General features: G+C 41.7%; 1 protein-coding gene across 1 annotated transcript; it reads left to right on the top strand.

Annotated features, from left to right (window-relative positions):
- The first annotated feature begins 1,028 nt into the window (after positions 1 to 1,028).
- Positions 1,029 to 25,284, top strand: LOC139913154 (ankyrin repeat and EF-hand domain-containing protein 1). Its single transcript, XM_078284638.1, has 11 exons — positions 1,029 to 1,079; positions 2,510 to 2,683; positions 3,403 to 3,538; positions 5,251 to 5,450; positions 13,768 to 13,917; positions 14,196 to 14,319; positions 15,135 to 15,439; positions 15,953 to 16,297; positions 21,703 to 21,872; positions 22,510 to 22,736; positions 25,169 to 25,284. The coding sequence occupies exons 1-11, from the start codon at positions 1,029 to 1,031 to the stop codon at positions 25,282 to 25,284; spliced, it is 1,998 nt and encodes a 665-aa protein (XP_078140764.1).
- The last annotated feature ends 226 nt before the right edge of the window (positions 25,285 to 25,510 follow it).

Raw genomic sequence — 25,510 nt, forward strand, 5'->3', positions numbered from 1 at the left:
CCTGACTAATAATACAAAGTACTTCCTGTCGACAGTTTCAAAATAAAACCCCGACTAATAATACAATACTTCCAGTCAACAGTTTCAAAATAAAACCCTGACTAATAATACAATACTTCCAGTCAACAGTTTCAAAATAAAACCCTGACTAATAATACAAAGTACCAATGAGAAAATTAATATAATTTAGATTAGATCAAAGTTTTAGTGTTGCAGCAGCAGATAACACAACACAAAGACTAAATAAGATGTAGATCAGAGAGATAGATCATAGAGATATAACAGTGTTATATCTCTATGATGTAGATGAAGGGGTTGGGGGGGGGGGATACATTAAGTGAAACAATGAAAAATATGCATCATGAATAAATAGGCCTATATGGAAATAGAACTGACAGAATTACCTCATATATAAGCCTTCTCATAGACATTTAAGGCTAAGACTCTGTGTAATTTATTACATCTTCTGCATGTTTGCTGTAACAGGCTGTATTTTATTTTAACAGAGTTTATTATTATATATTAATGTGATAACTAGATTTCAGAGTGGAGGTCAGAGCTGGGACCATTTCTGGAGTTTGAAACAACACAGTTCTGTTGCTGTGACGACCAGTTTAATGCTGCTGAGTTACTGTTTATGAACAAAAACAACAAACAAAAACAACTCCTGAACATGATGATAGATATTTAGTAAGACTCGTCAACAAGTGGTGAAGAACTAGAGGTAAGTTTCAGTACTTGGCCCTTAAAAACTATTAAAACTATTAAAACTAATAGAAATGATTTTCCCCTGCAGCTCTGTATCTTCAGCAGTTTCATTTGCTTCATGCATTATTCTGAGAAATATCTGAGACATGTAGCTCATGCAAATCTGACATATGTATATATATATCTGTATTGAAATCTACCCTACAATCACAACTCAAATCCCCCAAAACTTAGATTTTTTAAACCTATTTATTCACTGTTTTTAAACCTTTTTATTCTCAGTTGTTCAGTTTTTGGGACGGCAGCTGGATCCTGGTCTCATGTCTGAGGCAGTGGGCCGACTGGCGGAGGATCGGCTGGAGATCCTTCAGGTCGGTCCTTCAGTCTTCATCATATTCGCTCAATAAGCTTCATCATAATGTGAATAACTGATAGTAACTTTATAACTTTATTTTAGTAATAAAACAAATCATATGACACTTTCCAAAAGTTCCAATAAAACAATAACAGCTTGTCCATTTATTAAAATGTGCATTTATCTATTCATTCATTCATTCATTGATACGGCTATTCATCTTTCAATGTACTAATGTATTAATGAAATTAATTGATTAATTCATTCATTCATTAAACATGCATGTATTCATTCATCCATCCATTGATTCCTTTATTAATTCATCCAGTGCTTCAATAAGTCATGCATTCATTGAAGTGGTATTCCTCAAGATGCTTTATTTATTTATTTATTTATTTATTTTGATGCCATCTGTCCACTTTCCACAGATCACCTGTCAATCAAACAATGTGGGTGGAGCTTAGATTTCCTGTTGATGCAGTTTGAGTTTCTCTTCTCTCTGTCTGTTCAGTCATGGCGGCTATCACTGCTCATGCTAACTATCCAGTTCTTCTTCTTCTGTTGATTCCAAACAAAGTGGAAACATAAAACGCATCACTTCCTGTGCGGCAGAGGATTTTTTCCAGGAAAGAGCGACCCAACTCTAACTAACTCTAACTCTAATCTAACTCTAACCCGTCTTGGAGAGAACGAAGATCTGATGAAGAGAATAGAGAAACATCCTGACAGTTTCAGATGGACTGATCAAATTAGATTAAATAGATTAGATTAATTAGACTGTCTGCTTCACATCACACAGATTAATTAAGACACACAGCTGTTGATTTGTTTCACCCGGCTCTGTCCTGCAGACTGCAGCGCTGCTCGGACATGATGCAGCAATGAATCTTGGGACTTTCCATTTGTTCTTGTCAGTCAAGTTTCAATCCGCTGCTGGCAAGGAAACTTCCGGGATCTCTATGATCCGTCCTCCGGCCTTTAGGTGTTTTGTTTTTGAATCGTGCTTCGGAGGAAAGATATTACGTAAAATGCGTCACGGAGGAACAAGAACGCAGAAGAACACAAAGAGACGGAGGGTTAGAGCAGCAGGTGGAAAAGCTTTCATGAACTGGATGTAGTTTGGGTCACTGTTGTGTTGGAACAGAACAGATGTTTCTTCATGTGAAAATAATCCTGAATATTATTTTAAAGCTGTCGTCTCTCAATAGAGAATAAAGAAAATATTCCCGGTGCGTCTCGGTGGCTCAGCTGGTAGAGTTCGTACCGCTAAGACTCAGTCCAGATCGCAGCGACTCGGGTTCGAATCCCAACCGTTCCCTTTGCTGCATGTCATCCTGTCTCTCTACTGTTCTAATAAAGCAAAATGCCAAAGCTGTGTCTCTCCTGCTGCAGAATAAAGAAAATAATCCTGCTTCTGATTTTAAAGCTGCGTCTCTCCTGCTGCAGGTGCAGCGGCTGCTGCAGTGCGTCACCAACAGAGATCAGCCGCAGGTGAAGAAGCTGCTGCGCCTCGGCGTCTCCGGCCTCGTCAACCTGACGGAGCGGAGCGAGGGCCGATCGGCGCTGCAGCTCGCCGCCTCCAACAACCACACCGACATGGTCAGCCTCCTGCTCGCTCAGGTAGGCAGGCGGTCAGCCGGCCAGTCAGCCAGTCAGGCAATAAAACCGTCAACCAACCAATCAACTAGGCAGTCAGTCAGTTAACCAGTCAGCTAACCCATTTAGTAAGTTCACCAGTGATTAAGCTAACCAGTCAGTCAGTAAACTAACCAGTCAGTAAGTTAACCAGTCAGTGAGTCAACCAGTCAGCAAGTTAACCAGTCAGTCAGTATATTAACCAGTCAATAAGTTAAGTCAGTCAGTCAGTCAGTCAGTAAGTTAACCAGTCAGTCAGTCAGTCAGTTAATCAGTCAGTCAGTCAGTCAGTCAGTTAACCAGTCAGTCAGCATATTAACCAGTCAGAAAGTTAACCAGTCAGTCAGTAGGTTAACCAGTCAGTCAGTATATTAACCAGTCAGTAAGTTAACCAGTCAGTCACTATATTAACCAGTCAGTAAGTTAACCAGTCAGTCAATAAGTTAACAGTCAGTCAGTTAGTATATTAACCAGTCAGTAAGTTAACCAGTCAGTCAGTCAGTCAGTAAGTTAACCAGTCAGTAAATTAACCAGTCAGTAAGTTAACAGTCAGTCAGTATATTAACCAGTCAATAAGTTAACAGTCACTCAGTTAGTATATTAACCAGTTAGTAAGTTAACCAGTCAGTTAACCAGTCAGTAAATTAACCAGTCAGTCAGTAAGTTAGTAGGTCAGTCAGTGACCCTGTGCTCCCTGTCTGCAGGGGGCGGAGCCTGCTGTTCAGGACAGGAGGGGTCGGACGGCGGTGATGCTGGCGGCGGAGCTCGGCCATGAGGCTGCTGTGGCTCTGCTGGCTGACAGCCGGGCCGCCATGAGCGTCCTGGACAATGACGGAAAAGGTTACACTGCTGCTACAAACTGATGTTTTTCACCTTTAAAAGGTTTTTGAAAGTCAAAGCTGCTTCACACTGGAAGAAGTTGAAATGTAGCTGCATGCAGCAATGTGCCGTCTGAGAAAGGTTGTGCTGAAGAATGAAATCTGTTAGGCCTAAATGTCTTTAAACTGTTGGAGGAACTTCATCCATTGGCCGGCCGCCCAACTACAGTAAAGCCCTCAAGAAAAAAAAAGTTTAAATAAAATGTGTGTGTGTGGGGGGGGGGGGTCTGGTGACCAGGGGTCCGGGTCTCTGTGTCCTGGGAGTCCGGTGAACCGGTACTTCAAGCCGATCGATCCATGGGGCGCTCCCCTCCCTCTCAGCTGTTTTAGCCTCTTCTGTTATAGGCTTCTTGTTTTGTTTTGTTGCAGGGGGTCCAGCAGTTACAGTCCTGTCTTCCATATTGATTAGCTTCACGCTGTTCATTCTAAGCAACTAGTCTGCATTCAAACTGCGGCTTTTGTCTTCCTGGTTTGGTTGAGGCTCCTCAGTAGTCAGTCAGTACATCAGTACGGCACTTTTCACACCAGTTCGTACCCACGGATACAGAGAATGAACAGGCTGAAAGAAACACAGAGACTAAACCAATTGTCTCCATCATAGTCTCATTTTTCTACTGGCAAACCTTTATGGTATCAAAATGAATTGGAAGATGATAGAATCAGAGAAATTCGACATGTAGGGCCTTTAATATTCTAACAGTTATCCACCAAGAAGAAAAATACAACACTAAACAACAAAATCGCCTGCCTGCTCAGACCGGGTCAAAAGTGCACAACACAAAGTGCAGACTGTTTTCTGGGGCTTTACCAAGTGATGCGCACATGAGCAGATCCTATTCAAAAGCTTACCAAGCCTTTTTGTGGATGATATGTTACCAGTTTGACTTGGAGATAAATCCCTCAAGCAGGAAAAAATAAGATCCAACATTTTTCAACTATATACACATGTAGCCTAACTGTGGTTGAATGACTGGCATCCAACATAGAACTGTCAGTATGTGCCATGACGCATGGAGTGGTGATTGTGGAGGCAGAGCCATCCTCTATAGATGTCAGGGTCTGGTTGGTGAGAATGACGTGATTTGCTGATGCGGAACCAATTGGAGAGAGCAGGGGAGATCGACCTCTCATACTCACCAAATTCAAAACAGTGAAAGAGTTGATAGTTGCTGTTTCAGGTTATCCATTATTGTATAATTGCAGATTCAAAGAGTACAAATAGCAGTTTTTTGGCGTTAGCATGCTGAGACACTACTAGCTGAAATGCTACGGTCACTTCCTAGCACAACTGTCAGGGGGCTCAGCGTAGGTTCCGGTTTGACCGCAGCTTAATCCAGCCCTGTTTAGACCACGCTGCAGGTGTGACAGGCGCCTCTGCCCACAAACCTACAAAAAATGTCTTTGCATGTGTGTCATTCATTCATGAAAACAGAGTCCTGTGTCTCCATGGTGGAACTAAACAAAGACACAGTTTTAATGTTTCGATGTAATATTTAGTGTAGACTTCACAACCTACAGTGGAACACATGTTCAGCTGGTGCAACAGGCTGCAGATCTGTCTGAAATCCTGGAGAAAAAGTATTTTAGGAATCCAGCATGTGTGTCAGTATATGTGTGTTCATATGTTTGTTTATGTGTGTGTTTATGTGTGTTCATATGTGTGTGTGTTCCCAGGAGTGTTGTTCTACTGTGTCTCCCCCAGCGAGCCTCACATGCGCTGCCTGGAGCTTCTGCTCAACAGCAACGCCGATGTCAACAACGTGTCCGGAGCCGGGACCCCCGTCCTCCTGTCGGCCTGCCGGATCGCCCAACGGCGTGTCGGCCTGGCTCTCCGCCTCCTGGAACGGGGAGCCAACCCCAATGCCGTGCAGAAGGTCGCTGGTCATTTCAAGAGTTTTGTTGCAAAATGATTTATAGCACAAAATGATTTTTTTTATTTTTAATGAATAGTAAGTAACTTAAACGCTTTGTTGAAAAAAATATTTTTTTTACGGTCTGGATCCTCTATATATTATAAATAATAGTAATATATCATAATACGTAATACTAATTTATATAATAATAATGCTGTAATAATATATAATATAATAATAATAATGCACTACTACTACTACTAGACAAACTTAAGGCCTTTACACACCAAGAGTAATAATAATAATAATAATACATTTTATTTGAGGGCGCCTTTCAGGACACCCAAGGTCGCCTTACAATGCAAAAAAAAAGAAAGAAACACACTCAAACAGGTAAAAACAGCGAAACATGGCAACGACACCAGCATAGACAAAACAAGTGACATAGGGTGGGCAGACACGTATAGGAGGGGGAATAAAAACAGTAAAACTGTAAGGATAAAAGGGAAACGCACAGTACGATGAGGATTACAGTGAGTAGGCCAGTTTGAACAGGTGAGTTTTGAGGTGGGATTTGTAGTTATGGAATCAGACTGTCAAATGTGTGGGGGCAGGGAGTTCCAAAGCCTGGGAGCAGTGCAGCTGAAAGCCCTAGCACCCATGGTGCTGAGGCATGAGGTGGGGATGGTCAGAAGACCAGCTGAGGATGAGCGCAGGGAGCGGGAGGGGATGTAGTCCTGGAGGAGGTCAGAAAGATAAGTGGGGGCTAGGTTATGGAGGGCTTTGAAGGTGAGCAGGAGGTTTTTATAGTCGATTCGGTATTGAACATGGAGCCAGTGTAGTTGGATGAGAATGGGGGTGATGTGGTCGGATGATTTGGTGCGAGTAATGATCCGGGCAGCCGAGTTCTGAATGATTTGAAGCCTGTTAAGCAGTTTGGTGGGAAGGCCAGAGAGAACAGCATTACAGTAGTCAATCCGGGATGTGACGAATGCGTGGACCAAGACTTCAGTGCTGGATTGAGACAGGGATGGGCAGAGTCTGGAAATGTTGCGGAGGTGGAAGAAAGCAGTCCGGGTGATGTTTTTTATGTGAGGTGCAAAGGAAAGGGTGCTATCCACAATGATACCGAGGCTCTTGACTTGGCTGGAGAGGGGTACAGGGAAGCCATCAATGATGATGTTTAGGGCTTTGGTATTTTGGGCTTTGGAAAGGGTGGTTTTGGAGCCAATGAGCAGGGCCTCAGTTTTGCTCTCATTGAGCTTCAGAAAGTTCCTGCTCATCCAGCTCCTGATGTCCTGGAGGCAGGTGGTGAGGGAGGTGGGAGGAAGGGCAGTGGTGGGTTTAATGGAGAAGTAGACCTGAGTATCATCAGCATAGCAATGAAAGTGGACACCATGGTGACGGAAGATTGTGCCCAGGGGAAGGAGGTAGATGATGAATAGGAGTGGACCCAGTACTGACCCCTGGGGGACACCCAACAGCAGAACACCTTGACCTGTGGTTCCTCAGTTGGACATACTGTTGTCTGTCAGTGAGATAAAATGAGAACCAGGAGAGTGCAACACCAGTAATCCCACTGTCAGCCAGGCGCTCCAGGAGTAGTGGGTGGGAGATGGTGTCGAAGGCAGCACTGAGGTCAAGGAGGATAAGGATGGTAAGCAGCCCAGAGTCAGCTGCACGGAGGAGGTCATTGGTGATTTTAACCAGGGCTGTTTCAGTACTGTGTTTGGGGCGGAAACCAGATTGGAAGGGTTCATGGAGGTTGTTTGAGTCAAGGTGGGATTGAATGACTGAGTGATGCGAATAAACATTAGGAAAATTCAGAATAATTTGCAGGCAAATTATTCACACCAAATATATTCACACCAAATATATTCACACCAAACGTGATGCAATTTTGCGATTAAATTATATAGGTTCTAAAAAAAACAATCGCGGCACGAAAAAATGGAGTCAACATCAAGCGACGACGACTTGATTTTGCTTTTGATTAGCAAAAAAAGGAAAAGAAGAAATTTCTGGGTACACCCAATATTGAGGAGGAGGAGATAGCATGGAGAGTTCCACTGCTTGGTACAGGAGCTGAAGCTGTACCACGGCCGCTTTCGGACCTACTTCAGGATGTCTGTGGGACAGTTTGAGTCCCTACTGGAACAGCTGGCACCACACCTGAAGAAGAGGAGGAACAACTTCAGAGAGCCGATTGACCCAGAGCAGAGGCTAGCCGTGTGTCTGAGGTAAAATAATATCAGAAGTAATAACTGAAATAAGTCCAGTTTGAACACAGTGCCAGCGCTGCGCATTTGGCGAGCTGAGTGCCAGTTCGTTTGTTCAAAATTTGTGTCAAGAGTGGGATAATGGAGCTAATATAGCGTTTTATAACTGAAGAGTGAATCACTTGGTGTAATTTCATAATCGAGACATTATTGATTTCCTTCTGATCAAGTTTGTAGGTGCGACTTGCGTCCTAGGTCCTATGGTTACCAATATGCACAGACAAATATAACCAGCCAATGTAGCCGCCTATCTAGTTGTCACTCCACTACAGTATCGTTGCCTACTCTTTATTTTGTCTATTTCAACTAGGCTACATCCTTATAAAGGCAAAAATAGCCTTGAGCATTGGCCAGAGAGATAAATAGCCTATAGGCTATCTCAGATTGAAAGATGGTGGATGGGCGGACAGAGACAGACTAGGTTATTAATACATAGGAAACAGATAGGCCAATACATTTCTTCCATTATGTCTTTACATATTTCTCAGCACCGGCGATTCCTTTACAACCATAGCAGCTAGTTTTCACCTTGGTGTCTCAACTGTTGCACAAATAGTAAAGGAAACCTGCAATCTATCTATCTGTATCTGGGTCTATCTGGGAGAACATGAGGGAAACCCACATGCCACACCCAACTGAGGAGCTGTGGAGGAACACTGCCAGGAGGTTTGAAGAGTGGTGGAACTTTGCACACTGCATAGGTGCACTGGATGGAAAGCACATCGTCATGCAGGCACCTCCCAACTCGGGGTCCCAATATTATAATTACAAGGGCACTTTCTCCATCGTCTTACTTGCCCTGGTGGATGCAGACTACAGGTTCCTGGCAGTTGATGTTGGAGGTTTTGGCAGCAACAGCAATGGAGGCATATTTGCCAACTCCCGTTTTGGCAGAGCTCTCCAGGCAGGTGAACTGCATGTCCCCTACCTTCTGCACCAGAGTTGGGATCAGTGCCTTATGTGGTTGTGGCTGATGAGGCCTTCCCAATGAAGCCGTACCTCCTTCAACCCTATCCAGGACGTCGCCTTCCAGAGGACATGCGGGTGTTCAATTACTGCCTCTCCAGAGCCCGGCGTATTGTGGAAAATGCTTTTGGCATCCTCACCCGTCGCTGGAGGGTCTACTACAGAAGACTGCAAGTCTGCCCTGATGTAGCTGACAGTGTAGTGAAGGCCACCTGCATACTCTCCAACTTCTTGCACTCTGCAGAGGGGGATCAGCATCAAGACGGACTGAGAGTACGGGAAACCCTCCGCCAGTACTTCACCTCACCTGCTGGACAAGTGCCCTGGGAATATGACCATGTGCGCCATGGTTTCTCTCTGTAAAATGATTATCTGCCCTATACATAACACTGAATTTTCAGCCCAATTTTTGTACAGCTACACTGTCAAACACATTATTATATATCTATACATAACACATTGTTATCATTATTATATATTATAATTTATTATAAGTTAAGATAATTTCATTGTTTAAATCCCATATCAAACATGTTTCTGATCAATGATAAATGTCTTATCTGTTAATGCTTTTCTTTTTTTTGCATTTAAATACATAAATAATAAATCCAAGTTGTCATAAATACAATGACAAATGACTGTTACAATATAATATTTTATTGAATTAATAATAGTTATTAAATTAATAACAGCACATTGTGGAGAAAATAAGAGCTCAAAGTGGCTATAACAATAAAGGGAAAAGAGAGACCTTTGCCTATGATGTAAAATTTTATTGAAGTTGACCAGTAAGGTACAGAGCTAAATGATATAGTTTAAGGTTCACATAGCATGCAGCACCTTTCAACCCAAACAGGTTTTCTTTGTTTGGGTTGAAACGTGCTGCATGCTTCGTGTACCTGAAACTATATCATTTAGCTCTGAACCTTATTTTACTTCATATGCAAAAGTCTCTCTTTTCCCTTTACTAAATGAATAACAACAGCAGTTAAATAAAGATAATAAATACTAAAAAACTAACAAGTGTGAAATAAAGCCCCAAACTGCTATTCAAACGCAACTACTTAGTTAGCAAATAGATGTGCCTTGTTAATTGTAAGCAAAATGGCAGTGGAGTATTGTATAGGTATTGATGAAGTCTGGTTTTTTTTTATAAACTAATCACTGAAGAAGTAGTAGTACAGGGCAACACTTTAACACCATATAAGATTTAATCACATAAATTCTTAATTTATAACTGTAACAGCACTATATGTACAATCTGCTGGGCATCCCTTACTTGATTTAACCAAAAGAAAAATGTCTACAATACAAACAAGAATGAGTCTTTTTACTGCTGGACTGCCAACCTAGCCAGATCTCTTCTTTTAGACAATTGATAGATATGAGGTAGGTTAAGAAGGCCAATACAAAATATACCTCCTGAATGAAGTGGACTGGTCTAAGAAAAACATTGCATCCATATATTTCCACTTCTTCTGCTTGCCACCTGCCTGGCCACTCCTCACCTCCCCATCCTCCCTCTTCTTTCTCACATATGTGTCCCTCAGATTTTTCCACAACTTCTTCAGCTGTTCATCTATAAGATACAAGAACAGTTGCTGCACTATAGCACACAACACCACCTGATAACACCACCTTATAAGGAAGCACCGCCAGATTTAGCAACATAATTGCAGAAAAGTGTAATGTTCAGCTACAGGCCAATTACGTTTACATAATAGGCTACATTTATTGTCTGATTGACTGGCGTTGCCATCTGTACAACGCCAGTCAATCAGACAATAAATCTAGCATTACAGATGTATCTGGCGTTACAGATGTCACAGATGACCTCAGCAAACCCTGTAAAAAAGATGTAACCATGGGAAAATTCACTTGTATTACATTAACTGAGCTTTGCAAGACTGTCACTGAGTGTAACTCCTCCATCTCATGTATTGACCCTGTACCTACAGCATTTTTTAAGCGGGTGTTCGATAGTGTTTCAAGTCATGTCCTGAAGATTATAAATACTCTTCAAACAGGCATCTTCCCAGATACCTTCAAAACAGCTGTTGTAAAACCCTTACTAAAGAAACCCAACCTAGATGGTAATGCACTGACCAGCTATAGGCCGATATCCAACCTTCCATTCATTAGTAAGATACTTGAAAAGGTAGTTTCAGTCTAAATAAACTCCTTTCTTAAAGAAAATAATATCCTGGAGGAATTTCAATCAGGCTTTAGAACATACCACAGCACTGAAACTGCTCTTACTAAAATAATCAGCGAACTCAGACTAAATTCTGATGAAAATAAGGTCTCAATTCTTGTCCTCGTAGACCTAAGTGCAGCGTTTGATACGATTGACCATGATATCTTAATCAATCGTCTTGAAAAGTTGGTTGGTCTTTCTAACTGTGTGTTAAACTGGTTCAAAACATACATCAAAGGGAGAAAGTTTCACGTCAGTTTTGGAGATCATGTGTCTGAGAAACATGACATCTGTTTTGGGGTTGCACAAGGGAGCTGCCTTGGTCCATTATTATTCTCACTATACATGCTGCCACTTGGTGACATCATTAGAAAGCACGATGTATGTTTCCATAGTTATGCAGATGACACGCAACTGTACATCTCTGCTGAACCAAATGATGCTGCACCTATAAACTCCATTACTACCTGTCTTTTGGCAATAAATAAATGGATGAGCAATAATTTTTTAAAGTTAAACGAGGACAAAACTGAAATCCTATTAGTCAGCCCTAAAACAAAAAGAGAAATGCTGTTTAATAATCTGGGAACATTGACTCCCTGGATTAAATCTGAGGTTACAAGTCTTGGTGTTATCCTAGATTCAGATCTAAGCTTCAAGTCCCACATTAACAAGCTGACGAAAACATCATTTTTCCACCTTAGAAACATAGCTAAAGTACGACCATTTATAAATCAAAAAGATGCTGAAAAACTGATTCATGCCTTTATTTCAAGCCAACTCGATTACTGTAACGCACTTTTTACCGGTCTCCCAAAAAAAACCACTGAGAGACTTCAGCTCATTCAAAACTCTGCAGCTCGGCTATTAACCAGAACCAAGAGGAGAGAGCACATTAGTCCAGTTTTAGCTGCTCTACACTGGCTTCCTGTAACATTTAGAATTGATTTTAAGGTCCTCCTCCTTATATACAAAGCCCTTAATGGGCTAGGACCAAGCTACATTGCTAACTCCCTTGTTCACTACCTGCCTTCAAGAACACTGCGATCATCTGCTGCTGGTTTATTGGAGGTTCCCAGCAACAGCTGAAAGAAAATCCGGGATGCAGCCTTTGTCAATTACGCCCCAAAGCTATGGAACACACTACCTATAGATATCAGGGAAGCCAGCTCGCTAAATATTTTTAAAAGAAAGGCTAAAGTGAAACTTATCTCTTCACTTTAGCCTTTAACTAGTTATGACTTTCCTGATACAGGCCTTAAACTCTTTTTTGCACTTTGCTTCGCAGTTATGCACTGCTGCACTTCTTTTAAAATGTTGTATTTTACTTGATTTTATGCATTCTATGTACTCTATTTTTTTAACTTTATTTTTATTATTATTATTCAGTGGGATTTATTTTCTATCTTATATTATGCATTCCTCATTTTTATCTTATTTTTACTATTATTATCAAGTGGGTTTTATTCTCCATCTTATTTTATATTAATTATGGCATTCTATCCCTGTTTTTATGCTTATTCTATGTCTATTTTCATGTGAAGATACATTCTATGTATTCTATTCTCATCTTTATCTTATTTTTACTATTATTATCAAGTTTTATGTGAAGCACTTGGTGCATGTAATTTCTTTGTTGTAAAGCACTTTGAGCTGCATTTCTTGTATGAAAGGTGCTATACAAATCAAGTTTATTATTATTATTATTATTATTATTATTATAATAGATGTGTCTGGACGATCTGTACAACGCCAGTCAATCAGACAATAAATCTAGCGTTACAGATGTATCTGGACGATCTGTACAACGGCCGTTACAGATGTATCTGGATGATAAACGTCCGCATTGTGCAGAGAATGATAGACATATTCAATTGCCAACCTACACATCACTAAAACACTGTGGTAAACACACTTAAAACAAGTAGTTAACGTTGTAGCCGTTATAGCTGGGTAGTTGGCTACATATTACCATAAAAGTAACAAAAGTTACACAAAGCCACTGTTGTCCATAGGCTATTGACGCTGGATATAAACCCACCATCTTCGTACTAAAGCTCATCTGCAATCCTTCTCCATATGTTGTCTTTGTAATCATTGTCGTTGTAGTTTTTGTCTCTTATCAAAAAGAGCAGCATTCCGAGAGACAAAGTTTATGACACGATCCGCCATGTTGAATGTTGTGAGTGTGACGCTATGAACAAACTTCATCCCGATTGGTAAGATGTGCTCATGTCGCAGGTGAAAAGTCACAAAAATCGACCTTGGTCCGAAAAAATAAGTACCGCAATTTCGCTAAGCAAAATTCCACCGTTGACATTGACTGGATATAGGTACGAAAAATATTATTGACATGTGAATAAATCGTGCGAATAAATCGCTCTTGGTGTGTAAAGGCCTTTAGTCTGTATAGCAACATATTTTGATGGAAGATGGTTGATGACTTGTTATTGAGAACTGTTACAGTCTCAAAGGGTCACAATGCCGACGTTAAGAAAACAATAAATGAACAAAAATGTTACAAATGTTGTGTTAGGCTGCTGAGAGAGGAATCTTCCTACAGGACAGTCAGAGACAGAGGTGAGATGTTGAGAACAAACACAGAATAAATTCAGTAAGACACAAACACAGACTGAAACAGACAGGAGACTCGGCCTGAAACAGATAAGAGACTCGGCCTGAAACAGACAGGAGACTCAGCCTGAAACAAAATGAAATACCCAAAATAAAACCCAAAATGAAATACCCAAGAAGTAAGAAAACAAGCTTTTAAATGTACAAAAAGTATTACTTTCCACAGATGATTGTTCAGATGGTGTTGGGGCCTTCAACAGGGAAAACGTGTCATGTTTGGGCTGAGAGGTTGTTGTTATTATCGTCATTATAATCTTCCCAGGTGACGGGCCGTACAGCCCTGATGGAGGCCTGCATGACTGGGGAGGCGGAGCTTGTCAGGGCCATTTTACAGCGAGGAGGAAACCCCAACTCTTTGGATGAGAAGAAGATGAATGCTGCCCACATGGCCGCTGAAGGAGGCTTCTTTGAGGTTGTACTTTTTATCTTTCTAGAGTAGGGAAGTCCTCCAACCAGAGGACTTGGGTTCAAACCCCCGTGTCAGCGAACCCTCACCCTGTTGAAGTGTCCTTGAGCAAGACACTGAATCCCTACCAGCTCCAGTTGTTCTGCTCCTGATCCTCTGAAGAGAAAAGACAATTTTTCTACTGGGAGCAACAGAGTATCGCACTGTTATCTGTCTGTCTACTTGTCATTTTACCCCCCCATCCATCCAGTTCACTGCTGCTTTTGTTCCTCCTCTCTCCATAGTTGATAGTGTTGTTGTCTGCGTATGGTGCAGACCTGGCTGCAACGGCACTGAACTGCACCAATGCTCTCCATCTGGCTGCAGCCGGAGGCTTTGCTGAATGCTGCAGGTTCCTGGCACAAAGAGGTTGGTGGAGGAACGCTCGCCACATTTCTCTTTACAGCTGCAGCCATAAGAAATCATTCTGCTCGGACACACAGGTAGAGCCGGAGAGGACGGCTGGATTTTCACCTAAAATGTTGCCTTGTGCTTCCTTACAATGGCACATCTATAAAACATTCAATAATAATATTATTTGGGAACCCACCTCTTTAATTGATCAAAGCTAGCATTGACCCAGAGGACAGCAGTGCACTGATAAATTATGCTTTGATCATTAATAATGATAATAATAATTGATTACATTTATATAGCGCTTTTCTAAGTACTCAAAGCGCTTCACTTCACATATTGGGGGGGGGGGCCTCAACTCATCCACCACCGGTGTGTAGCACCCACCTGGGTGATGCACGGCAGCCAGTTTGCGCCAGAACGCTCACCACACATCAGCTAGCATTAGAAGTCTCATCACTGTTCACTTCTCCATTCTTCGATTTTGTTTTTCCTAAATCAAGCTGCCTCTGTGTAGCACCCTGCCCTTTGTATTAGATGATGAAAATTACTGTTAAAAAATATGCATTTTAAAAATTCCATTCAAAAACAGCATTTTAAGCCTGACAGGGCAAAGAGGCAGAGACTCAACCCCCTTTGGACACTTTCTGAACCCCAAACTCCCCCAAGCTGCTCAGTGGCCAGTAGGAGACTATGGTTGTACTGGGCAGCTTGCAGGTGTGAATGTGTGTATTTTTGTGAATGAGTGCATTACTGAAAGAGAGCATGCATGCTCTGCAAACAGTTCCTGTATAAATAAAAGTGAGAAGAACAGGTGTGTGTCTGAACAGGCTGTAATGCGAAGCAGAAGAACTCTGAAGGCCTCCTGCCTCGTCAGATGACTGAGGACAAAGGCACCAGCAAGGAGCTGAAGAAGGCAGAGCGTCTGCAGGCGAAGCTGTCTGGACCTGGGGCCGCTGAGCCTGAGACCTGGAGAGCGGCGCTCCACGACTGGTCCTATGAGCACCAGGAGGCCTTACGCATCGCCATGGAAACACAGGAGGAAGAGGGTCCTGTGGATATCGTTACCAAGGACACGTTTGTCACAGTGATGAAGGATCACCACGCACCCATGGATGATGATCAGCTCCAGAAAGTAAGACCAAATCTTTGATTTTGAAAAAGAACAAAATTCACGTTGCATATATTGCAGCACAAATATCTCAAGCCACTCCCACTCCTCTCTGTTATTGTCACTATCTGACTGGTCAGCTAGTCATCCATCTATTCATCCATCCATCCACCCAATCTTTTAACTATTCTCTCTATAGTTACAATATTCCTCATGTTTTCTGCGTAGATCATCCAGGAATGTAATAAGAAGACGGTTTGGTCATTGGACCATCCACTAATTCATCAATTCTAGAACTGTTTATCTCTCTATATTTAAAACACTTGTTTATTTTGTCAGTCATGCAGGAACCTTGATGGAATTACATTTCTTATTGCTTCTCTCTCTCTAGTAAAAATATTCCTCATGATTACTGTGTTCATCATCCAGGAGCAAGACCAGAGGCATTATGACCTCATCAGTAGTTCATTCACCATTCATTCATTCATTCATTCATTCAATCCACTTGTTAAAACATTCCTCATGTGGACTGTGCAGATCCTCCAGGAGCATGACAGGAGCCGTGACGGTCTGATCAACATCTCAGACTTCTTCAGAGGAGTCCACTACCTGCAGAAGGCCTTCACCATTCCATCCTACGCTCCTAAACAGAAGAAGGCTGTGAAAGGAGGGAAAGGAAAGAAGAAAGGGAAGTTTGTCCTCCCCATGCCTGTCTGTGTGCTCCCTCCAGCGCTCAGCCGCCGCCGGCCGGACGGAGGTCCCCCCCTCTTCATGATCAAACGCCACCAGCCCTTCACCAACGCCACACACTTCGACTCAGACTGGCCGCCACGCCACCCCGTCGAGGACGACTCGGTTTGGTACCTGGATGAGCCTGAGAAGGTGTGTGTGTGTGTGTGTGTGTGTGTGTGTGTGGGGGGGGGGTTATTGTTTATTTGGATCCCCATTAGTTGTTACCAAGGTAACAGCTACTCTTCCTGGGGTCTACGTTAAGAACATAAATGTATACATATGCTTTCACATACATGCATACATTAATACAATTACAGCAATAATCTGATCCAAACCCCATCCCAATTAAAACAGTATAAACATTACAAAAACCAAATACAATTTCAACAAAACCACGTGAAACTCTTTCTCTATAGGCTACATCTCTCTCTATATGTATACACACACACACACACACACACACACACACACACACATACATACATACACTTATATACACATACATGCATACATACTATATAACAAGCAGTATCTATGACCATGTTTACCAAATACTTTGAGCTACCAATTTAACAAATTTGACAAATTTAACAAAACCAAAGACAGAGAAAGTTACTAATTAGTTATTTTGTAGGCCTGTACCCAAGAATAACCTCTTTAGTTGCTTTTTAAAACTTTCTTTACTCGTTGCTTGAGTAATAAAGTATGGCAAACTATTCCAATGAGAGATGGCTCTGCACATAACAATTTTTTCATTGCACCACATGTTGATCGGGTGGCTTAAAACTTTCTTCAGGATCCCAAAAACAAACCGAAAGAAAACCAAAGACAACAGGAACAAGAGGGCAGGCGACTACTAAGTATTTCTGTAACCTAGCGCTGTTTGTACCCGGCCAGCAGCGTGATATTTAATGTACTGTGGTTATGTTTGCTATGTGGCTAGTGTCGCTGCTAACAGTAGCTAGGGTTAGTTAGGCTATGTTCAGACTGCAGGTAAAAAGTGGCCCAGATCCGATTTTTTCCTCAAATGTGACACAGATCAGTTTTTTTTTTTATGTGTGAACAGCGAAAATCACATTGAATCTGACATTTCCAATTCTGATTTGGGCCTCTTTTAAATGTGGTATTAGATTCCGATACATATATGATTGCGTCAAAGTGACCGCAGTCTGAACAGTCAGATCAGAATTCATGTGACTTTAATGTCACTGAAAGCCGACATTCGTCATCATTCCACGCCAGCAGGTCTTTCCAAAAAGAAAAGATGGATGAAAGCGGTGACACAAGTTCACAGTGGAGGGACGGTGAGGTTTTAGACCTCATCTCTCACATCCATATCTCTCTCTCCACACAAGTAGCTGCCGTGATCCCACACAGCGCCATCATTAAAATCTTAGCCCTCGTTCGCTTCCTTGCCCTCATCACCTGTCTGCGGTTCCGAGGCAGACCCCCACTGTGCATTAAGTATCATGTATCATGATGCCACTCATCATCATTATGCTGACCTCCATATTTGTTTGTTTACATCTGAAACTTTTCAGATGTGGGAGTTGTTGTACTATTGTGCACGCGGGTCAGTTCAGTGGTGAGATCTGTTCAGACTGGTATCGGATATCGGCCATATTGAAAGACAAATGTGAACAGTCCAACAAAAAAGCCACCGCCCCCGTACTCACCTTCTACGACGTTACCAAGCCTACTGTAGTATCAGCAGACACCAGCAGCTACGGGCTGGGAGGCGTCCTGCTCCAGCAGCATGGGGACCGCTGGAAGCCCGTGACCTACGGTTCCAGACGTCTGAGCGACGCAGAGACGAGGTACGCCCAAATCGAAAAAGAGTGCTTGGCCAGTGTATGGGCCTGTGAAAGGTTCGAGAAGTACCTGTTTGGGCTTGATAACTTCAGGCTGATCACCGTTCATAAACCTCTGGTACCTCTCATGAACAGCAAAGACTTGGACAATGTTCCCATCAGATGCCAGAAGTTGTTGATGAGGCTCATGCATTACAATGCCATAGCTGAATATGCACCAGGCAAAACGTTAGCCATGGCTGACGCTCTCTCCAGGGGCCCAGAGCAGTGCTATGGAGATGGAGCTTCCCATGATGATGTGGCGGCACATATTGATGCTGTCGTGTGCCATGTGCCAGCCACCCCCCAGAGGATGAAGGAGATAAAACAAAACACAGAAGATGATCTGCAGCTCCAGACAGTCTTAGGCTTCATCAGGCACGGATGGCTTGAGTATATAGAGAAGGTGCCTGAGACAGTCAGAGACTTCTACCAGGTGAGAGGGGAGTTATCTGGGCTAGATGGTTTAGTCATTAGAGGGAGTCGCATTGTCATTCCCGCAGATATGAGAGAGATGATCTTAGAGAGAATCCATGACAGGCACCAGGGTCTAGTTAAGTGCAGAGAAAGAGCTAGCTAATCTGTTTGGTGGCCCAAAATGTCAGAAAACATCACAACATCACGCTCTGAGCAAATGAGCAGAGCTTCAAGGTCTGTTTCAAGGGGAGACTGTAGCGTCCCTAAACGTTGCACAATCTGCTTTTTCTTTTAAAGCCATTAAAGAATGGAATAAGCTACCTGTCAATCTGAAAACCTGCACAGATTTCCATATTTTCTCCCATGAAGTAAAAAAATGGATTTTAAGTAACCAGTCTTGTCAGCATTAATTTGACATTTCGACGACTTGTTTTTATATCTTTGGATATATGCATGTAATACTTTGATATTTGTATTCTGCTTTGTATTTATTCCTATGAAATGTGCGTGTGTGTGTGTGTGCGCACGCATATGCCTGCGTGGATGTCAATAGGTTGTTGGTCCATTTGTAGTGGAGATGATAGGTGTCAGGGGGTTACTTGGAGACTGGACCCAAGTGCAGAAACCGGCAGAGAGGAAACTTAGCTAAAGCTAAAGGTTTTAATCAAAGAACTTAGGCAGAGTACAAAACAGGAAATCCAAAAAGCTAAATCTGTAACAGGCTGGCAAACAAAGGAATACAAAAACCAAACCTGGCTGGCAACAAGGCAAGAAGATATTCACATGAAACACAGGGAATAATGCAGAAGACGAAGCAGGTAACTCGGGAAAACACAACAGATGAACTGACACCACTCCAGGGCAACACAGACTACTTATACACACACACTAACGGGAAAATGAGGAACAGCTGGCAGGAGGGAAAATGAGTCCAGGAGCTGATAGGCAGAAGGCAGGCTGGTGAAGGGGGAACACAGCAACAGGGCAAACGAGGGTGATGCAGGGCAGGTGTGGAGGGAAGGAGCACAGAAGGGAGGAAAGTCCAAGGGCATCTAGTGGCTGGCAGGAGGATGGCAGGACTTGGGGAGTGAAAGGAGTGGTGACCAGGACACAGGGGCAGACCATGGCAGACACAAGGGCTAGGGCTAAGAGGGCAGACACAAGGGCTAGGACTAAGAGGGGCAGACCATGACAATAGGTTTTGCTCTGTGTTTTATTGTTTCTGTTCACCTGTCCAGGGACTACAGATGGAAATTAGGTAGCAGCTAAATCTGGTACAAAGCATCTTCTCTCTTTGTTTGAGATTAATGTATTTTGTACATGGTCCCTGATATAAATAAACTCAATAAACTAAACTAAACAAAAGTACAGCAGTGTGCATTCTGTAGAGAAAACAAGAACACAGAGAAAAGAGCCATTAATGTCAATTTAGCTCCCATCCAGACCATGGCAGAAAGTCACCATAGACCTATGTGAGTTAAAAAAGCAAAACTACTTGATAGTGTCTGACTATTACTCTAGATACTTGGAGATCCTAAATCTGCCAACAACTACTAGCAGTCAGGTAGTGGCTAGGCTGAAAGCAAAATTTGCATGTTACGGCATCCCTGAAGTGTTGGTGAGTGATAATGGGCCCCAGCTAGCCTCAGCAGAGATGAGGAAGTTTAGTAGGGACTATGACTTTCTCCACGTGACGTCGAGTCCACACTACCCTCAGAGCAATGGACATGCAGAGAGGGCTGTCCAGATAGCAAAAGGGATACTAAGACAGGAAGACCCCCTCCTCGCTCTGATGACATACAGACCCACACCCTCCTCTTCTACTGGAGCCAGTCCAGCTGAACTGCTGATGGGCAGAAAACTCAAAACTACCTTACCCACCTTGCAGGAACTGGCCCAACAAGGATGAAATTAAACAGGCTGACGCCACAGCCAAACAGAAGCAGGCGTACTACTACAACCACAGGAACGGAGTGAGGATTCTACCCCCACTGAGCCCAAGGGACACTGTGCTCACAAAATTGGACGGTCAAAAACAATGGATAATGCCAGCCGTTGTCCACAGTCCCAGCTCCACTCCCAGGTCTTACATAGTGGAGACAGCTCAAGGTGAGCGCTACAGAAGGAACAGGCGCCATCTGTTGGCCACACCCAAAACGCCCACATCCGTCAGCAAGGGTCCTGACCGGGTTACTCCAGAAGAGGATAGGAACACTGAGGTGACCCAAGCTACAGAGACACCTGTCACTCTCACACAGGGGACTAATAATGTTACTCGCTTTGGCAGAGTGAGTAAACCAGCAATCAGGCTGGATTTGTGAAGTTTATGGACTGTGAGAGATTTTTTTTTTTTAAAAGGGGGATGATATGACAGGTGTACTGTTAACAATAGCACAAAAATGTTTCAGTTGAGTTGTTAACTCGTTAAATAGAAAACTTATACCCTATACCTGTCAGGACTAGGTTGGACAGAGAACAGCATGATACAAAGATGTTTTGTTGTCTTTGCTATTTCTGTTAAAGAGTCATTAAAAGAAAGAAAATGTTTATTATTTTAGTTTTGAAAATACTAGAAAAGTTACAGAGTATGAAAGCCATATGGGTTACTAAGCTGTGAAGTTAAAGTTGTTTACAGTAAAAGTTCAGAGAAACTTTTGAGATAATCATCTTAGAGAGGGAGATGTAATGAATGAAAGTTGTTATGACCAGAAGGTCCTGTCGCTTTATTACCTTGACATGGAGTGCGCATGTCTAATAGAGTATGACGTAGGCGGAAGCGTTAGTGAGTGTTGTTGTTGTACATGTGACTGAACAGTAAAGATACACATAAGAACGAACTCATGATGTCGGCTCATTCTGTTATGAGAATATTCATTATGTCAGTAAGATAGACATCTACAGACATTACACCATGTGCTCCAAACTTTTCCCAACAGCAACCAGGTCGTTTTCTCTTGTCTTCAGTGAACCATGCTACTGTATTTTAACAGATTGGTTTTCTCTTAGCGGCGACAGATTTGTGTTTGATTCTATAACATTTAAAAAATGTCCTGCTTTTGTAGTGGTGATGATGATGATGATGATGATGATGATGATGATGATATTGAATGAATATTAACAATGTTGTTATTATTAGCAGTAATAGTGGCAGTAGTAGTAATAGTACGAGAAGTAGCTTATCATATTACTGTTATATTATTATCATTAGTAGTAGAAGTAGTATTATTAGTAGAAGAGGTATTTTATTATTAATATTCTGATTATCAACTATCATTATTATTGGGTTAGGTGTTTGTCAGCATCAGTCAGTGTGTGAAGACGACAGACCTGCAGTCCCTGAGCCAGGCCTTCAGCTGCGGCGTCCCGGTGGACGTTCAGGATCAGTTTTACAAAACGCCGCTGATGATTTCCTGCAGCAGCTCCAACCTGAAGGTGGCCGAGTTCCTCATCAGCTGCGGGTGAGAACATGATCAGCTCACAATCAAAAATTACATTGCATAATGTATCAGGGTATATTGGTCAGTAGGGGGCACCATAAGTTCAAAAAGTTCAGATCTCTCCAAATCTGCTCAATAGAATATCATCCATGTACTTCCTATCAATGTAGCAGATAGAACAGATTCACATCACAGTTAGTTTGTCTTAGAGTTAGTTAGCTAACTAACCACACACTAACACTAAGCCTAACATTAACCCTAACCCACTAACACTAACACAATCACTAACACTATCACTAATCCTAACATTAACACTAACCCACTAACAATTGATATTAATTGCTGATCATCTTTATTACTTGTTAAAATATGCATGTATTGATTACTGATCAACTTTGACTTTTATTTAAGCAATTTCATTTAAGCAATTGATTACTAGTGATTGATTATTAGTCATTGATTTGTTAATTTATTGATAATGATCGATGATTGATGATAATCAACTCTATCACTTGTTTTCAACTCAATTTGAATTTATTGATACAAATCATCTTTCTTTTTCATTTAATTTATTGATATTTATTTTACTGATCAACTTCATCACTTACTGATGACTTATTATTGTTATTTAACTGTCTTTCCTCCTGTCTCCTCCCAGTGCTGATGTGAATTTGTGTGACCAGTTTAACTGGACGCCTCTCCACCATGCATGCAGTGCAGGCCAGCTTGACATCATCAAGCTGCTGGTGGATTGTGGGGCGGAGGTGGACGCCATGTCCATGAATGGAGCCACGCCCCTTATGAAGGCCATCGAGAGCTGCAGACCTTGCTGCGTGGATTACCTCATCACAGTTGGAGCCAAAGTCCAGACAGAGAACAAGAACGGTATAAACCCAATCTGATAATTACAATCGAAACTAGAGAGAGGTGGAGCCATTTGTCTTCACTCCCATTCAGTTCCAAACAGCATAGAAAACAACTCCGGAGACATCTAATTCAGTAATTCAAAGCAATCCATCATTGTGAATGAGAAACCAATGATCGCATTTTGAAAAGTTGCATTAGAATGTTAATATCAGGCTATAAACTTTTGCATTTTGAAAGAAGTTCCATTCACCGTTTTAATTTTAAAGCATTTGGGAAAAGACAAGACAGGATGGGGCATCTTACTTCTGCTTTCTGCTTGGAAACAAAGCAAGCTAAAGTTCACTACGTGTTCAATTTTCTTCTCCAAAATAAGACTTTCAACCCATAGCTAACATTCTCTGTGGTTACGTTAGGACCCGCCTCCTGTCAATCACAATCCAGTCAAGCCAACAGACAAATCAAAGCAAGACCCATCAGCTATAGTCCATGAAATGAACGGGAAATTGAAGCTAAATTTTACATAAATTACAGCTTATATTTACTTTGAAAATTAATTAAAATGTGCTAACATTTGCAGTGAAGAGGTTGAGAATATTGCTGCTCAGCAGCACCATCCTGAAGGAGAAAAAACATAAACTTTATAACAAATATAAAGTCTTTGTAGGTGAAATATCCCTTCAAGGTCTTATCTTGGAAGCCAAATCTCAACAGAGGAAAACAGGGGGAATTTTGCAGTAGTGAATCAATAAACACTAATGTAAATCTAACGTAGATGGACTTGTTACTCAAAAAGTAATGTACGTATTACTCTTCACTCATTTAGTAAAATAATTTACTCAAAAGTAATATAATTACTTAGTTATTCTTTATATTCTAGCAATCCCCAAAATTGGGGGTTGGTCTCCTCTCTTCCTTCTAAAGTCAGATCAGTCAGTTTCTTCTCCTGAGAACCATCGGGAAACCAAACAGCGTCGATGTTCCTGTCGTCCTTTTACTGGAGGAAATCAAAGTACACAGAGAAATAAACTTTTCTACAATTTCTCATCAAAGTAGAGGGAAAACTTCCACCAGAGAAAGAAACGTTTCTCAGTGTGAGAGGTCAAACACTAATTCTGAACAAAATGAACTGAAGTGGAGGGGTGGGATTTAGTTTTTGGATAGTTCAACTTCAGTCTAATATTTCGAGGGTGATATAAAAAAACATCTTTTTAGATTGGTAGCTGTGATATTGGAATAGTAACTTGTTACAATACCTGTTATTGTGAATGCTACTAATATTACTGTAATAAACCAGCCTGATTCCAGATCCTGAATCGCGACTCGCCCACTCTTCACATTTGGTTGAGCAATTCAGAGAGTCTGGTGTTGCTCTATAGTCAACGGCGATTTATAGCTCAGAAAAACAATCAGGCCAATCAGCACCTTTGTGGGCAGGACAACACTTTGAACCGTTCGTGTAACATTTTTTCATTGGTGTTTCGGCAGAATAATATTTGTTGAAATCATTCCTTAACCAACAGATTGTCTTTGCAAAGACAATATTTTTGTCAAAAACGACCAACATTCTTGGTGAAGTTAGTAAATCCGCCCAACATGAGTGAGACTGAAGTGACGTCAGCATGATCAAATGTCAGTCACTAGTGATAAAATAATAATAAAATAACCTTAGTTAAAGCAAAAGTTGGATGAAAGTATGGAAAATGAAAACAAAAAAAGGAGGGTTAGGGTTAAATCAAACATAAGTGCAAACAACAACGGAGAGCAAATTATATAATGCATGTGCCTTATACCATGAACATCTAGTTGATACAAGTTGTCCCCTAAAAACTAAATAAATAAAATTAACAAATACTAAATGAGCTACACAATTACAAAGTAAAAATAAATTAGAGATACAACTACAAAAACAACAATTCACATAAAAGCCTATCTGTAAAAGTGTGTTTTTAAGAGTAATTTATAAGATTAGACTGATTTTGCTAGCCTTACCTCTTCAGACAGGTCGTTAAAGTCTTGGGGCTATAGACTATATTATACTATACTATACTATACTATAGGGTCTCTGATAGAGAAAGCACAGTCACCTTGAGTCTTGAGCCTAGAAAGTGGAAGAAACAAAAGGGTTTTGCCTGAGGATCTGAGGCTGCACTTCAGCTCAGAGGGAGTTAAGGTCTGCAATATAGCTATGGGCTAAACCTTGCTGTGCTTTAAATATAATCAGTAACATCTTAAAATCAATCAACTGGTAATGAGTGCAGACATTTGTAAGATTGGAGTAATATCTCTTTCTCGCTTTGTCTGGCACCCGTTAAAATCCTAGCTGCAGATACGTTAGATGTCAGCACCCAACACTGCTGCCATCACCGAGCCAGCTGAGCTCCATGTTAATACATTACTGCTGAAGAGCAGTAGGCATGTAAATGTGGTTGTTGTGGTTTGTCTGATTCCAGGGCAGACATGCATGGCCATTGCCAGAAGCTACGGTGACAAGACAATCACTGAACTGGTCCAGGAACAGTTTGACAGCCTGCCCAAACCCAAGGAGCAGAAGGGGAAAAAAGGATGAAAGTCAGAGAAACCCTGATCTGCCCCACCCACACCCATAGTCTGAATAATAATAATAATAAATATAGCTGCATGCGGCAACGGACGGGGTCCAATCACAATATGGTCATTTGTCCAAAAATTACAAACTTAAAGTGGATACAGACAACTTTTCAACTTTCCCCCCATTGTCCCCCCCTAGGGTTTCCAAGTGGTATTGTTGTTTGTGCCGCTGTCGCAAAGACAAC

This window comes from Centroberyx gerrardi, chromosome 1, assembly GCF_048128805.1.
Source record: "Centroberyx gerrardi isolate f3 chromosome 1, fCenGer3.hap1.cur.20231027, whole genome shotgun sequence".
Lineage (NCBI taxonomy): Eukaryota > Metazoa > Chordata > Actinopteri > Beryciformes > Berycidae > Centroberyx > Centroberyx gerrardi.

What these genes read in the sequence shown, in the direction of transcription:
- LOC139913154 (XM_078284638.1), top strand. Translation starts at nt 1,029, where the DNA reads ATGTCTGAGGCAGTGGGCCGACTGGCGGAGGATCGGCTGGAGATCCTT. An exon ending in CTGAAGGAGGCTTCTTTGAG is followed by an intron (nt 13,918 to 14,195) that starts GTTGTACTTTTT and finishes CTCTCTCCATAG; the next exon opens with TTGATAGTGTTGTTGTCTGC. An exon ending in CCAGACAGAGAACAAGAACG is followed by an intron (nt 22,737 to 25,168) that starts GTATAAACCCAA and finishes GTCTGATTCCAG; the next exon opens with GGCAGACATGCATGGCCATT.